Source organism: Nycticebus coucang, chromosome 1 (assembly GCF_027406575.1).
Source record: "Nycticebus coucang isolate mNycCou1 chromosome 1, mNycCou1.pri, whole genome shotgun sequence".
Taxonomy (NCBI): domain Eukaryota; kingdom Metazoa; phylum Chordata; class Mammalia; order Primates; family Lorisidae; genus Nycticebus; species Nycticebus coucang.
This window is the reverse complement of record NC_069780.1, coordinates 152656062-152673740: the sequence shown is the minus strand read 5'-3', so window position 1 is coordinate 152673740 and position 17679 is coordinate 152656062. Positions and strand designations below refer to the sequence as shown.

General features: G+C 36.3%; 1 protein-coding gene across 1 annotated transcript in view; it reads right to left on the bottom strand.

Annotated features, from left to right (window-relative positions):
* Window positions 1-846: 846 nt before the first annotated feature.
* DHX29 (DExH-box helicase 29) overlaps window positions 847-17679 on the bottom strand; it is a 51133-nt gene continuing 34300 nt past the window's right edge. The window contains exons 18-27 of the mRNA XM_053590507.1: window positions 16886-16974; window positions 15714-15842; window positions 15550-15625; window positions 14046-14270; window positions 12358-12494; window positions 11853-11946; window positions 6780-7082; window positions 5216-5347; window positions 3797-3893; window positions 847-1140 (exon numbers count right to left, since the gene is read on the bottom strand). Coding sequence (XP_053446482.1) covers window positions 1085-1140; window positions 3797-3893; window positions 5216-5347; window positions 6780-7082; window positions 11853-11946; window positions 12358-12494; window positions 14046-14270; window positions 15550-15625; window positions 15714-15842; window positions 16886-16974 — 1338 coding nt within the window. The 3' untranslated portion in view covers window positions 847-1084. The remainder of the gene's footprint in view (window positions 1141-3796; window positions 3894-5215; window positions 5348-6779; window positions 7083-11852; window positions 11947-12357; window positions 12495-14045; window positions 14271-15549; window positions 15626-15713; window positions 15843-16885; window positions 16975-17679) is intronic.

Genomic DNA, 17679 nt, shown 5'->3' with positions numbered 1-17679 from the left:
CATTTACTGAATGCCTGTATGTGCCAGGCATTGCACTAGGTACGTATCAGTGAATGAAACAGTTGTGGTGCAGTATATGGTCCAGTGGGAGATGACAAAAAGTGGAGAAGAGAATTGTGACATGAATGAAAAGGGAGATCTGCTTTAGTAGGATGGTCTGTACATGGAGCACTGAACAGGAAGGTGTGCTTGGTAAATAAGCAGACGCAGTGTATTACAGCAGAGAACAGCAAGTGCAAATGCTTAGAAAAACTGCTTGGCATTTTCTAGGACTTGAAAAGGAGCCTGGTGGCTGGTACACCATGAGAAGTGGGAGAAGAGAGATGAGTCTGGAGGGTAGCAAGGTCCTGGTCACCTAGGGCTCTGCAGATCATGCTCAGAACATTAAATTTTATATTAAAGACGATGCAAGTCCAAGGGACAGATAGCCTTTTTTTTTTTTTTGCAGTTTTTGGCTGGGGCTGGGTTTGTACCGGCCACCTCTGGCATATGGGGCTGGCGCCCTACTCCTTTGAGCCACAGGCACCGCCCAAGGGACAGATAGCTTTTGAAAAGATCATTCTTCTTAGACTAAGGAGGTGTAAAAAGAATGGAGACCCTAATTACTTATGTTCTGATTTTGAATATCAAAATTAAACTAACTTTTGAAGTTGTTCCTTTTCATGGAAATTTAGTTATAATTGGTTTTGAAACTCATTTTCTCTTTTGGGCCAAGACAGTCTAAATTTTGCAGACATCGAGGACTGACAGAAGATTAGGTAGCTACACAGGAAATCACAACATTAAGTTAAAGATAACTATGGACACAGGCTGTGTGCTTAGGGCACAACATTTAATAAAACATGGATAATACAAAAGAGTTTATTGTAAATGTAGTGGCAAATACACTGAGAATCATCATCATTAAAAAGGAACTAGAAAATTACACATTTAAAGTATGTGCTTTTTCCCTCCGCCACATTTACGCTAATGACCAGTACCAACATTTTAAGTAATGAAATACTTAATGGGAGTCCATTTTCACATAATTTTATAACTGTATCTTCATCTTAATCTTTAAAGCAGTTGACTGTGAATTTTAGTTTTAATTAATATTCTCTGTTTTTATCAATTCCGTAATGATTTGTAGAATCTTGTCATCTGAGTGGAAAAAGAAAAAAAAAATGATGAGTAAATGCAACACTGGCTAACTTTTCCAAAGAATACATGTGCAAGTAAGAGGCATACTTCATTAAGATTTTCTTAAATTAGAATACCAAATGAACACCAGCAATATTCACTATAAAACTAGAGATGCCTACAAAATGTCCTATAAATGATTTTAATTATTGCTATAGTTATGCTATACCTACATCAATAAAAAAATTAACATTTTGAAAAAAATTAGTATGTCCAGGCTAAGACCCAAAGAGATAATGTGATATAAATTGTTCTCTTTATAAGGAACTATTTCTTTAAAAAGTCTTTTAAGACAAGAAGTTTTCCAATTTTTTCACCTGCCTAAAATATACCAAAGGTCCCACTGACTCTTGAGTGTTCTTGGAGTATGGCAGCATTTCCAAATGTGTACAGAAGAAAAAATTGTTACCAGTTTTTCCATATTTAGCCCAAAGAAACAAAAAATTCTAATGGGGAACTGAGACGTATCAATGGGAAAGTGATGGACTACGGAGAAATCAAATACCAATTGATTTGACAGAGGAACAGAGGCTATATTATTTGCTAAGGATGTTTTGTTAACAGAGCTTCTATAGTTGCTCTGAAGTTGCAACTTCCCAAGAACCTCATAACCACTCTTTAGTTATCAGGGCCGCAAGACTGAAATTCCACATTTATATTAGATAATACAAAGAATGCTATGGGTTTCAATGGATATTTTGATAACCTGGCCCTGATTTCCCTCAAAACCTGATTTTAAACAAGCCTCCGGACAGAACTACCATTTTACAAAACATGTTAAAGTATGAGGATGCAAACAACCAAATCCTAAATATGGAACATTTTACCAAAAACCCAGTTTATTAAAAAGGGATATCGTTGTAGAGGGGAAGCTACAATTGCATTGGGGAAAAAAAAGTGGAGGGGGCCGGAAAAAGAGAGGTCAGTTGTCTAAAGTAGAGAACAATGGCAAGTTTAGAAAGAATTATGATTTTTAATTTGAGGAAGAGTAGAGAGTAAAAGAAAGCACAAGAGCAACTTCACTTAACTTCATTTTCAAAAGTCTGGCATTCTACCACAACTTTTCTTTGTAAGTTCACAGAGAGGACACTAATGTATTTCATTCTCAATTCCAAGTTGAAAGTATACATTACACACAAGGGTAAGTTTTGCTTTCTCTTTTATGGCAAAGGGAAATACTGAAAGCATTAAAAATTCATTTTGCTTTATTTAAGTCTAGCTTCAATCTGTCTTTTATATCATGTAATTCTTTCTAATGTTAAAGTTGTAATGCACAAAGCTGCCTAAGAAAAGAGCCTATGTGTCTCAGTATGTAGACCTGATCTAGGTTTCCAGCAGCACAAGAAAATCAATACAGTTTAATGCTTATGTATTCACATTCAGTTATGCAAATAAACACAGAGTATGTGACTTTTTCAGAGTAGCAGCAGTATATCAGTAACTCTACAACTTGACTGATCATTAGGTACAACCATATAGAACTGACTGATCAATTCCCACCATTGAAAGCAAGAAAACCAAATGTAAGTGCTTCCTGATGTAATACAATAGCAAGAATATAGCACCAAATAGAAAACATTCTTTCCCTCAAAACCTGATTTTAATCAAGCCCCCAGATATAACTACCAGTTTACAAAACATGTTAAAGCTCTAGGATGCAAACAACCAAATCCTAAATGTGGAACATTTTACCAAAAACCCAGTTCATTAAAAAGGGACATAGTTGTAGAGGGGAAGTGTTACAGAATAAAAGATTAAAAAATAACAATGAGGTAGCCAACAAGACTATCCTATAGAGATCACTACGTCCAGGGTAGGTCTTTAGACCTTGTACTATTTTTTACAACTGCCAGGATGATTCTGATGATTTGGCACCAGGCAAACTGAAAAATCAGATGTCCATTTCAGATTTCTGTTGAAGGATAATGTATTTATTTTATATAGACTACTACCTCTGCATTTGTGAGATGTATGGTGGAAAAGACATGCTGGGATAAACCTCACAGAAAGTCGCTGATTCTTTTATATACATGTAATTTTTAGAGAGAGGGTCTCACTATGTTGCCCATGCTGGCCTTGAACTTCTGGGCTCATGTGATCGTCCCAAAAAGCTAAGACTACAGGTGTGAGGATGAAGCTGGTTTTGTCATTTAAAAACATTTTTTAAATAATAACTACATTACCAGTTTACTAGGATGCTAGTAAGCAGCAAGTTTACTATGCTCAATTTTTTAAGCCTTTCTTCCCCCTAGGAAATGGCCAGAAGTTCAGAAGATACAAGAATAAACTAAAAGACTATTAGAAGGATAATCAGGTTGTGAATAATTCTAAGAATTACCTAAGTTTGATGGAATTCAGCATAAAATAAATTTTATTAAAATAATTTTTAATCATGTGAAATTTAAGACTTCAATGTGCTAATAGTACATTCTAATGTTTAAAAAAATCATGATATCTAGACTCAATCTTTCACACTTTTTCTAAGGAAGTTTTCCCCCACATCAATACATACATGTATTTGTATCTATATGTACACACACACACATATGTATTTGTATATGTACACATACACATGTATGTACATTGTCTTTCACCTACTTTACCATCAAACACTTACTTTCAAGGGACATCTTTGGATTTTCAAGCTTTTTTCTTAAAATCGAATCAATGAGAACTCTTAGCTGCTTGAAAATGACGGCTATCTTTACAGGGGCCTATTGAAAAGAGATGTAAAATTGGACAAAGTTATTGCAGGACAGTGTGAATGTGTTTAAATAAATCAAGGGGTAAGCACATATATCTTAAAATTTGCTGCAGCACATCTTGGTTTTAATTATAAAACACAAGAGGAAAATAGAAGCATACTTGTGTGCAAACTTCTTAATTTCTTTATTAAATGTAACAACTCTGCAAAGTAAACCAACTGTTATTCTGTTTTCTCCTCTTACATCAACTCTGTGGAAGTTAAGATTGATGTTCTGGGGAGGGAAAAATATTAAACAGCTTTACTGAGGTATAACTTTATAAACCATAAAACTCCCCTTATTGTTAAGTATCTAATTTCAATGACTTTTAAGAAATTTAAAGAGTTGTGCAACCATTACCATAACCCAATTTTAGAACATTTCCACCATCCTAGTTTCTTTGCACAAACTGCATATATATATATATTTTTTGCAGTTGTTGGCCAGGGCTGGGTTTGAACCCACCATGTCCAGCATATGGGGCCGGCGCCCTACTCCTTTGAGCCATAGGCGCCACTCCTGCATATATTTTTTAAGTTGCATTTAAAATCCACCTCTCCAATTCTAGATAAACAGCTATAGTCAGAGATTTCTCATTGAGCTTGAGTATCTGTCTATAGAAAAGAAATTATAGAAATTATATAACAAGTTTGATATTATATTTGAGATAATCTATTAACTATTAAAGTACCCAACACCTAGCAAGTTAGAATTGTTACTAATGATAAATAAAATTTAATAGCAATATAATTTGTTTTTGTGGAGACAGGGTCTTGTTCTGTTGCCTGGGCTAAAATGCAGTAGCCTAATCATAGCTCATAGCAACTTTAAACTCCTGGGCTTAAACAATCCTTCTTGCCTCAGCCTTCCAAGTAGCTGGGACTAGAGGCATACACTGGCACATCTGACTAATTTTTTTTTTTTTTTTTGGTAGATATGGGGTCTCACTATTGCTTAGGCTAGTCTTGAATTCCTGGCCTCAAGCGATCCTCTTGCTTCAGCCTCCTAAAGCACTAGGATTTCAGGCACCAGCCATTGCAGTTGGTCTAATTTTTTTTTTTCTTTTACTGAGATAGGGTCTTGAAATGTTGCCCAGCTGGTCTCAAGCTCCTGGACTCAACTGATCCTCTTGCCTTAGCAACCAGAATAGCTACCTGAATGTAACACCACCTCAGTACGTAAGGGAATATGCAAATACTACTAAACTTCTAAAAGTTCTATCTCAGTGGTATTGGGAGTTAAACATTTTTAGTAATTAAAATTAGTAAAATAAAATTAGTTGTACTATATACCTGAAAATAGATCCAGCCATCAATAGAAAGAAGACGTTCTCGATGTTGAACTTCTATATCACCACCAAAAAGTAAAACTGGAAAAGGGGTTATTAAAGTAGTTTCCCTCAAATATACTCTGGCATACCTTACCTACATAGGAAAGAAAGAAGAGGGGGAAGAGAACTTCAGGCTCTAAAAATATAATAAATTCAATTATCTTTGTCATGTAAGCATTTTTCTATTCTGAATCTTAAGCTGTAAGTTTTTGTAGACCTATGTTTTCATTCTCACATGCATAATTCGTTCATTTTATAATAATTGCCATTACTATCTGTGCATTTATATAGTACTACGAAAATGCATTTTAAATATTATTTTTAAGACTGAATTATATACCTTGAACATAAATTAAACTAGGTACAAGCAATCTTATGCCTAAGAGCTTAAATAATGTTAAAATTATGGCTAAATTTCAGAGTTTCTGGCTTCTAGACCAGTGTTCAGCTGTGGCCATCTGTCAGTAATTTGTCACATTTTACATTTAAGTTTGATGATATGTTGAGAATTATTCAAGCCCGTAATCAAAATTATGGATCTATGTTACTTTGAAGGTCAAGAAACATAATAAAGTCTTTTAGTAAAAGGAGAAGAAATACGTTTCAATTTGACATATTTTTTCTTCTCATACTGCCTTAAAAGAGTGAAGAAGATGAGCAGCAAAAATCCAAAATCTGAACAGAAAATATCATCTTAACCATCACTGTATGTTGAAATCTAAGAAAATGGCGTGGCAATGCAGGTACAATTCAAAAGGTTAACTGTTTCAATTGTGATCTATAAATATTTGCTATTATCTTAAGTGATACTGTGACTCACACACTGTTGCCAAATCCACAATTCTACCCCTTCCAAAATTCCCCTTATTTGGAAACAGCATATACAACTCGTCTTCTTTTTTCACTTTTGAGATGTGAGCACCTTTAGAAAATATTCAAGGAATTAATACATTATTAGGCAATAGCTATTTGCTATTATTCTCTTCATTGCAAGTAGAAAAGGTGATGGTCAGAGTAGAAATCCTACTTTTTTTTTTTTTTTTTAAGAGACAGGGTCTCACTCTGTCATCCAGACTGGAGTGAAGTAGCCTGATCAAAGCTCAATACTTAAAGTTTAAAGGCTTAAACTTCTGGACTCAAGTGATCCTCCTGCCTCAACCTCCCAAGCAGCTAGGACTACACTCACATGCCAACACGCCTGACTAATTAAAAAAATTTTTTTTGTAAAAAAAAATGGGGTCTTGCTATGTTGCCTATGCTGGTCTCCAAGTCCTGGCTTCAAGCTATCCTCCTGCCTTGGCCTCCCAAAGTTCTGGGATTATAGACACGGTACCTGGCCTTTTTTTTAAGACAAATAAGTAATTTTTTTATTTGAGAAACTACATGCATCTTGATTTTAGATGTCCACAAAAATGAACAGCTCAATTTGGAAACCAAATAAAATACTTGTTAGGGCATACAAAACTTGTTATGAATGACTTACAGAATAGTCCCTGAATACTGGAATTTAAGCATGAGTACTTTACCTTCTCTTGGTATAAAAGCCATCCATAGGTTTGCAAATCTCTATTTACTGAGGATGGATGTACTTGTGCTTTGCCTTGGGCTGTCTCCACAATGCAAGCCAATTTTTCTGTAACATCAACTGACTTTGTATAGATAATCTTTCCCACATTGTCATATAGTCCAGCCACCAGGACAGCTTTAAGAAGGGCAATTTCTTGGAAAGAGAGGGTCTGTGAGGCTCTGTTTCTTTCCCAGATGGTAGAAGTTGTAGAAGATGAAAAACCCGCTGCTTTAACCAACTTTATTAACTCCTGCTTTACATCCTAGGTTGGTTTATGTTAAAAAGAGAAATCATAATTGATTAAAAGAGAGACATTTCCAAATAACATCGTAGTTTATATTATTATTTTCTATAAAAATTGACAGGATATCAATTATTTAGTTAACTATAGCCTGAATTAGGTTAGGGAAGAAAAATAAGATACTTGGAGGTCAAGAATTAGAGTCAGTTGTTGTCCCCAACCCACAGACTTGAGATGCCACAAATATAAGACTGTCTAAAAAGTGACAGCAATAAAAATGTGTCAAGACACATTTTCATTCACTACATACTTTAAAAGTAGCTTTTTGGGGGGCCATTTTTACTCAGTGAGGATAGCCAACATTGAGAAAGAATTACAGAGAAATCTTGCTCCTAGGTTCTAAGATTCTGGAATCTCACCATCAAAAAAAAAAAATTTCAGATGAACGAGAGGGTACTAACAACTAGGTTATAATGTTTGCATTTGTTAGACAGACTCCCTCTTGTGTCCTCACCTTAATTTCTTAAAGAACTCTGACAAAGTTTATTAATGGCAACTTCATTTAATCTAAAATTGTCATCTAATATGTTTTTCTACCTTTAGTAGTGCTCATCAGCAACAAAACTACTACAGGAAGGATGAGTACACAGGATAAAAAGCAATTACAGTAACATTTAGGATATCTTTCAGATTTTTGGTTTGGGGCTTAATTGGATTCTGATCACAGGGGAGGAAAGACCAAACAGACAGGCGCTGTAACACCACAGGGTTGGTAAAGACATTAAAAACATTGTACCCCAAGGGAAGTGAAGAGAAACCTCACAGAAAGAAGGGGATAGAAGGAATTTGGAGGCTGAGAGGAACTAGAGAGGGACAAAGGAGAAATTTCTAGATTGAAGGCATAGCCACCTCAGGGTCCACTGATGTGCTTTCTACGTCTTGAATCCTAATCAACTGGCCCAGAGGTAGCTATGTCTTCAATTTAAGCCTTTATTTGCTCTGAGAAGGACAAAATTCATTACAGATAGGAGTCCCTGTTGCCATCCCAGGAGTCCTCTTAAATCATAAAAAGTAGTGGAATCCAACGGAAAAAAATATTTTTTTAACCTTTTACAATGACAATACAATAGAATAGTTATATAAAAGACATATTAACTTTATTTTCTATATTTTTATAGCATTATCTATATTAAATATTTTTCCCTTTAAAGAAATAGCAATAAAAACATAAAGATCATGTTTGTGGAAGAGTGCTGCTTTTCACAATCACTTGTCCTTACATTTTAACTCCACTTCTACTCTCTGTCTTTCCAGACATAATTCTGATCATGAATGGCAACCTGAATTTAGGCAAAGGTGGTCATCACCAGCCACAGGGTATACCTTGGATGCCTTTTCATAAATAGCCATCCCATGTTGTAACCACCTAGCTGGCTTGGCACTGTATGTTAGGAACATATAGTAGATCACTGTCAAAGTTTTGAGACAGGCTGTGTTTAGTCCATTATTTTACTTCCAAGAAACACAGTCAACCCATGCAAGTTTCAACTTGCTCAACTTATCAGTGTTGCTTGAGGGCTTCATTTGTTTCTGTCTGTATGGATTTTTTTCTTTTTGGAGACAGTCTCGTTTTGTTGCCCTTGGTAGAGTACTGTTATGTCATAGCTCACAGCAACCTCAAACTCTTGGGCTCAAGTAATTCTCTTGCTTCAGCCTCCCAAGTAGCTGGTACTACAGGTGCACACCACAGTGCTCAATTATTTTTTTTAGAGATGAGGTCTTGGCTTTTGCTCTGACTCAGGCTGCTCTTGAACCTGTGAGCTCAGGTAATCTACCCGTGCTGGCGTCTGTGTGGACTTTATGTTTCTTGATTTTTGTGTATCTCAAAACTTTTGTAATGATCTATGTAAAAGAATTTCATTAAAAGGAATCAGGGCTCTTTGGAAAAATGACTGATTTCAAGCCTGAAGCATATAATACACAAGATAAGCCTGAATAGCTTATCATTCCCAAGCAAGGAAAATTGCCTAGGTTATGTGAAAAGGACTCAGCTCTTACTTTGTAGGCAAGGGACAATTTGAGTATTAAAAAATTAACAACTATAGAGAAATCAAATACATTAAATATATTTAAATCAGTAAGTTTATAATGATTTTTATAAAAAATAACATTCACTGATGGAGTGAGGTCATTATGAAAACTGCTAAGTAAAAGGAAAGAATTAAGTATTTATCCTAACTTTCTTGTATATTGATGAGAGAAGTTCTTCCTTATAAAATAATTCTAGATAGGGCAGCACCTGTGGCTCAGTGAGTGGGGCGCTGGCCCCATACCCTGAGGGTGGCGGGTTGAAGCCCAGCCCCGGCCAAATTGCAACAAAAAAATGGCCGGGTGTTGTGGCGGGCGCCTGTAGTCCCAGCTGTTTGGGAGGCTGAGGCAAGAGAATCGGTAGGCCCAAGAGTTAGAGGTTGCTGTGAGACATGTGACGTCACGGCACTCTACCTGAGGGCGGTACAGTGAGACTCTGTCTCTACAAAAAAAAAATTCTAGATAACAAACAGAATTATAATATCACCATTTTGTAACCTAATGTAACAATGGATCTAAGTGTTATCAACAGCTGCTAAAACCATCACATGAAAAGTGGGGAATTAATTTTTTTAATTTTTTTTTTTTTTGTAGAGACAGAGTCTCACCTTACCGCCTTCAGTAGAGTGCCATGATGTACACAGGACTCACAGCAACCTCTAGCTCTTGGGCTTCCGCGATTCTCCTGCCTCAGCCTCCCAAGCAGCTGGGATTACAGGCGCCCGCCACAACGCCCGGCTATTTTTTGGTTGCAGTTCAGCCAGGGCTGGGTTTGAACCCGCCACCCTCGGTATATGGGGCTGGCGCCTTACTCACTGAGCCACAGGCACCACCCTATTTTTTTATTTTTTTTTATTTATTTTTATTTTTTTTGTAGAGACAGAGTTTTACTTTATTACCCTCAGTAGAGTGTCGTGGCATCACACAGCTCACAGCAACCTCCAACTCCTGGGCTTAGGCAATTCTCCTGCCTCAGCCTCCCGAGTAGCTGGGACTACAGGCGCCTGCCACAACGCCCAGCTATTTTTTTGTTGCAGTTTGGCCGGGGCTGGGTTTGAACCCGCCACCCTCGGCGTATGGGGCCGGTGCCCTGCTCACTGAGCCACAGGCGCCGCCCTGAAAAGTGGGGAATTTTAAAAGGATGAATCTGATTGACTCCAACTGAGAAATCTTAACATTCCAAAAAGGCAGATAACTCCAAAAGAAAATGAAAAAAAAAAAAACAAAAAAAACTAAACCTGAATTGGATTATACCCTCTCAATATAAATACCAATTTATAGGAAATACAGGGCACAGAAGAACATGTTAAACAATATTACAAGGCTATACAAATAGCCACCCACAGAATGTAGGAAATTCTATGGGACAATTTACCTGGTTTCTTCAAAAAATAAATGACAAATAGGGAAAAAAATGAGAGAGGGTAACTGTAGATTGAAATTTAAGGGACATGTATGGTATCAACCAAATTTAATATGTAGGCCTAGTCTAGATCATAATTTAAACTAGCTGTTAAAAAAATTTATGAGACAACTGGGGATATGTAAGCATTGTCAATATAAGTAATGATATTAAGGAATTTCTTTTTAATGTATAATGTTAAAGAAAAATGAGTCCTATACTTCAGAGACACGTAATAATCTGATACCTTGGATTTGCTTCAAATTAATCTAGAGGGCAGAGAATTGAATAAGGGGAGAATAAACTAAAACAAGATTGACCTCAAATTTAACTATATAAGTGGGAAATAAGCACACAAAAGTTCACTGTACTATTCTGTCTACTTTTATGTATGTTTGAAATTTTCTATAATTAAAAACAACAGCCAAATTTCAGAGTTGAACTGTAGATTCTCCCTCTTCAACTTGTTTTTTTAAATGAAAAACAGATTATTTATTTATTTGAGACAGAGTTTTACTATGTCGCCCTTGGTAGAGTGCTGTAGAGTCACAGCTCATAGCAACCTCCAACTGTTGGACTTAAGTGATTCTCTTGTCTCAGCTTCTAAAGTAGCTGGAACTACAGGTGCCCGTCACAATGCCCGGCTTTTTTTTTTGTTGCAGTTGTCATTAGCAGGCTCGCTAACCACTAAGCGACGGGTGCCAAGCCAAAAAACTGAGATTTAAAGAGATTAACTATCCTACTTCCCAAGAGAGTTTTTATTTATTTTTCTTGAGACAGTCTCACTATGTCACCCTTGGTAGCGTGCTGGAGCATCACAGCTCACAGCAACCTCAAACTCTTGGGTTTAAGCGATTCTCTTGCCTCAGCCTCCCAAGTAGCTGGAACTATAGGTGCCCAAGTGCCCGCCACAAGGCCTGGCTATTTTTCTGTTGCAGTTGTCATTGTTGCTTAGCTGGCCCGGGCTGGGTTCGAATCCACCAGCCTTTGTGTAAGTGGCCGGCACTGTAACCACTAAACTATAGGTGCCGAGCCCCAAGAGTTATTTTTATGAAATCATTTTGCCTCTTTTTAATCATTTCTTAAATATGTTATGATGTTAAATACTATTTTAAACTATGTAATACATATAGTTACTTGTTGGAAGAAACACACACACAAAATCACAAATGTATTGATTTGACCTACATTTACTAAGCCCTTACTATATGTAAAGCACTATCCAAGGCATTCTTTTTTCCAAAATAACCTATTATAGTTATCCATGTAACGGTGTATTAGGGAGCTATATTAAGAATTACCTCTAGGGTTAACAGTGATGTTCTATTAAGAAAGTTCCTCTGGCAATATGTGATTTCAGAACGATATCCTCCTTCTTGCCGTGCTTTCTTCCATCTAGATAGATAAAATGTTAATAGATAAACAAAGGTCACTATGTTTTCTTTCCAAATTGTCTTTCAGAGATAGTAATCAAAGTAAGATTTAGTTAAATTATAATCATTTAAAAAGAGGAGAGGGCTTCCTTCTTATAGCAGCTACCAATTGTGTATAATAGTTTCAACTGCAGTAGATATTTTTTCTGTTTGTGTGTAACAATAAATTAAGTTACTTCAAATATGAGCTAATATATATATTATAATACCAAGTATATGATTCTTAAATTTTAGGATTATAAAACATGAATCCCTAAAATAATTATACCTGACAGATGAAATAACTAAAAATAAATTTACATCTTAGATGTATAATTAAAAAAATTTTTTTTAAGTAAATAACCTCAGTTTAACACTTAGACTATTTCTTTACCCTAGATATGCATTGTAGATTGTCAGATGGTCTGAATCTGCCATGGCCAAAGCTGATTTTGCAAGATCTGCTTCATCTTTTCGACCAATCGGTGTTGTAAAAGGAGACTTCTCTGTCATAACTGCAGCTAGTGTTGCCTATCGGTAAATAACCAAACAATTTATCACTAAAGAGATATACAAAGCAGTTAATTTATAAAAGAAAGCAGGTTGTAAAACAATCACACTTTAAGTGGCCTGTTCCTTATTTTCAGCGCATTTATCATGTTCTACCAGAGCTAACTTGTATTTATTTTCATTTTACTTATTTATTTTTTTGAGCGTCTCAAGCTGTTGCCCTGGTAGAGAGTCACGGCATCACAGCTCACACCAACCTCAAACTCTTGGGCTTAAGTGATTCTCTTGCCTCAGCCTCCCAAGTAGCTGGGACTACAGGCGCCTACCACAATGCCCAGCTATTTTTCTTTTCTTTTCTTTTTTAATGCAGTTGTCATTGTTGTTTTAGCTGGCCCAGGCCGGGTTTGAATCCATCAGCTTTGGGGTATGTGGCCGGCACCCTAGCCACTGAGCTACAGGTGCCACCTACTTTTTTTTTTTTTTTTTTTTGTAGAGACAGAGTTTCACTTTATTGCCCTCAGTAGAGTGCCGTGGCGTCACACAGCTCACAGCAACCTCCAACTCCTGGGCTTAGGCGATTCTCCTGCCTCAGCCTCCCTAGTAACTGGGACTACAGGCGTCCGCCACAATGCCCGGTTATTTTTTAGTTGCAGTTTGGCCGGGGCTGGGTCTTGCTCTGTTCTCCAGCCTAAAGTACAATGGCATCATCATAGCTAACTACAGCTCAAACGGCTGGGCTCACACTACTTTCATTTTAAATAGTTACTTTTAGTTTCATTTTATGGAATTTAAAAAACGTATCACTTTATTTTTATACCACTTATGTGAGGTAAGAGGGTAATATCACCAGAATCAGAGGAAAAAACTAAACACCTGTGTAAGGAATTTATAGTCTGTTATACAGTTAAAGGCAATCTTAGTCAATTATCTTGACTCAGATTGTTAAATTTCCATTTTTTGCAATGCTCTTTAAAAATAATTTAATTTGGACTACATAACAACCCATTTATTGTTTTTTTTTTTGGAGACAGCCTTACTATGTCCCCCCTGGTAGAGTGCTGTGGTGTTACAGCTCACGGCAACCTCAAACTCTTGCGCTTAAGTGATTCTCTTGCCACAGCCTCACATGTAGCAACCCATTTATTGTTAAAGGTTTTCAGATAAACTGTTGTGGAAGAGGTTATTTTTTAAACTTGGGCACAATTCTGGTATCTATTTCTAACACTAAAGAAAAAGACCAGTGTCAAAGTTATATTCTCTCCATTCTATTTTTAAACACCTCAATTTGTAATCCCAGAAAAGGTCACATATTGATACAGTTGGAAAGTTGGAATGAATGGAACAGGAGGCATATGTGTTCAGAGATTCAGACAGATGCACAGAATTTGTTAATTATTTTATTAAAAAATTCTCATCAAGCATTTAGGCCACCTGAGTTTTAATGTTAGTATAGGTATTCTATTTACTGAAAAAAAAACTTTTAAATTAAAACTTAAACAGTGTTTCCTAATTTAATTATTTCCTGGGCAAATGATATTTAAAGTGAAGTGGCAACAGTGTCTTTTAACTTACCACAGGGTCAAGGCAGCCAAATACAGCACCAAAAATAAGCATCTTGCCAATCTTGACATTCACAGGTAAAGCTGCAAGGTGTTGGCCCAACGGAGTCAGTTTAGGCTCATTAAGCTCACAAGCTCCAATTTTTCGGAGTAAATTCATTGCATTGCTGATTACGTGAAGCTGAGGAGGATCTAAGGCTTTGGAGAGGAAATCTTCAGGAGAACCAAGATTACACTTCTGTAGGTTAAAAAAGAATGATAAAATTGGTATATGATCATAAACAATTAATACTGCCCACAGAGATGTTACTGGACTAAATCTGAGTTCAGTTAAATTTTGAACAAAGAGGATAAATGTGTGAACAGGACTATCCTATTATTTGTCTTATAGTGGACGGGGGAGAGGGAGAGAGAGTATGTGAGAATATGTGTGTTTGGGGGTGCAGAGGATAAAGATGAGATCTTATGGCTCAGAGCCTATAGCTCTGTGGTTAGGGCACTGGCCACATGCACGGGGGCTGGTGGGTTTGAACCTGGCCAGGGCCTGCTAGACAACAATAACAAACAGCTGGGTTGTTGTGGCGGGTGCTTGTAGTCCCAGCTCCTGGGAGGCTGAGGCAAGAGAATCACGTAAGCCCAAGAGTTTGAGGTTGCTGTGAACTAATGCCACAGCACTCTACTGAGAGCGACATAGTGAGACATGGTCTCAAAAAAAAAAAAAATCTTGCAATCCACATTTTTAGTTTCTTCATTGCTGATTTTCACATTCAAAAATCTAAGAAATGAAGGGTTTTATGTATTTTTTTTTTTTTAAGAGACAGAGTCTCACTAGTTGCCCTTGGTAAAGTGTCGTGGTGTCACAGCTCGTAGCAACCTCCAGCTCTTGGGCTTAGGCGATTCTCTTGCCTCAGCCTCTGGAATAGCTGGGACTACAGGCGCCCACCACAAGGCCTAGCTACTTTTTGTTGCAGTTTGGCTGGGGCTGGGTTCAAACCCGCCACCCTCGGTATATGGGGCCGGCGCCCTACTCAGTGAGCCACAGGCGCTGCCTAGTTTTATGTATCTTTCAGTCTAGAAAGACCTTGGTTTACATCAGGGTTTCTTAATCTCAGCACTACTGATATTTAGAGATGGATAATTCTTTGTTTAGGGAGCTGTCCTATGGACTGTCCAATTTTCGCAAACTAGATATCAGTAGCATCTTCCCCCTGCCCAGTTATGACAAACAAAAAATGTTTCTAGACATTGTCAAATGTCTCCTGGCAGACAATACTGTCCCCATTCGAGAATTACTGGTTTAGGCTATGAGGCTATATATGTATCTATAAAGTGTAAGTATCTATGGCAAAATCAAAACACACTAGCTTTACTTACAAAAAGAAGGAAGGTAAAATACAAAAAGAGGAAAGAGTAAAATATTTGAAAATGTAAAGCAATATGAGCTAAGTTTAGATCTTTGTTTTTTCCCTAGAAAGAAATGAAGAACAAAATTCATTCATGCTTCTCCTTGTGATTACCATAATATGAAGACATAATTCCTCCAAAGGTACGCGCAAAATTTCAGGAACAGAATAGTCCATAAAGCCTTCAAATCTGAAAAATTAAATATACGTTATCAGATTATCAGAAATGCCACACAGTACTGATTTATGGGTTTAATATTTCCAGCACTATGCCCTACCTTTCTCTCGTGTACATTCGGAAGCAGAAGCCATCTCTGACTCTCCCAGCTCTACCTTGGCGCTGCAGAGCACTGGCTTTACTGACGAAAGTCTCAACCAAAGAACTCATCTGACTGCTTTCATGGTACCTAAAGAAATGTTTTAGGGGAGAAGATGTAGATAACTGACTTAGAGTCAAAACTGGACAAAGGTAGGAGTATTTGACTCTTAAAATTAAGTTGAACATAGGCTTAAAAAAGTTCATTATTATAGTGGACCAAAATTTCTCAAATCACGTTTCATATTTAAATAATTTACCAAACACTGCATATTAAACCTCATACTACCAAATTAAAAGATCTGGCACAAGGAAAAAAACTTCCCTTTTCTCAAACTAAACTGACCATGGAATCTTTTTTATTTTAGTGGGAATATTAATTATGCAATGAGAATTCTTTGAAATAGTTTGAGAAATGCTACTGTGAACATTACAATTTAAGGTACCTTTCAAAAGATAGTTAAATCCTGAAAACATTTCCTCTAAAGGTACTTACTGTGTACACTTCAAAGAATCAAGAATTTATTTTCCATTACTCTTTCTCAAATATTGCCAGAGTTTCCTAATATTTAGGACAGTGTATACAAATTATAATAACTACTAAAGGTGGTCCTCATAAAGTAGTAATCATTTTGTTGAAGATTTAATTATAGTTACCTATTATGTTTTAGTTACTGTACTAGGCACTTTCAGCTATGAAATTTTCATTTTCCCCATTTACATATGAAGAAACTGATGATTAGAGAGGTTGTATTACTTGCTGAAGAGATTTAAATCCAGCTCTAACTCCAAAACCCATGATCTTTTGTCATAATCCCACAAATAATGCTTTCTCTTAAATCATTTTATAAACAAAAAAAGTATCTATAAAAATTTATGTTCTGAAATTTTTCTTAGAATTTTTAAAAGTATTACAACAGTACACTGGGAAAACCCATGATGTGAAATTCTGACGTTTACTCTCAGACATTTTACAGTTTCCTACAGTGTTTCTCTAAGGCTTTTTGCATTGGGCAGAATTAGGCCATTTGGGATTTTTCCTATATATTATCATTCTGTGATTTCTTCTAAGAATCCGAGGGACCCAAACTCCTTCCAGGTTAAAATATTTTGACTTGGGAAATTCAAACTTACTTATTTTCTTTTGTTCTTCCAGTATCAATTACAAATACAACATCTGGAATAGTGATACCCGTCTCTGCAATATTTGTTGCTAAAACAATCTGAAAATAAACAAAAAACTAAAACATTTAGGCAACTTTCAGCAATATACCATCATTTAAATTTCTTTAGTTTGAACTGATGGATTTAAAGAATTCCAATTTTTATTCACAAAAATTTACAATCTATTTGCTTTCATTAGTTTAATCAGCTCAGCTTGCTAAGAAAAGTTACAGATTTTTATTCTAACAAAAATATCATTTCCCCTAATTCCAGTCAGTCATCTTAAAAATGACAGAAGTAGAATGGGAAACTGAGTCAAAGAATGGAGATAGCTTAGAACAATCCTTCATAATTATTTGGGAAAAAGAAATAGCATATTAATGAGAAGAACTGAGTTGCTGTCCTGGTGGTGTTACTAGCTTTGTGACCTAGGGCAAGTTGCTTTACCTCTCTGGGCCTCAGTTACCTCAACTGTAAATTGGGAGGTAGAAATAGATGATTTCTTAGGTCTAGCTCTAAAATTCTTAACAATGATGGCTGAACAGTGCAATCTTCTGCATTATTTTCTGTTGAATTCTTGGAGATAAAACATTTAGGAAATTCTAGGTCAAAATCAATACATAATTCTATTTCATCTGTGTATTTCAATGTTGAATGATTGCTTTTCTTGTTCATTTATCCCAGAAAATCGAACCTAAATTATTATTAAGAGCTGGATGGTACCTATGTGATCATTCTACATCGGTAGCAGTCAATTCTTATTA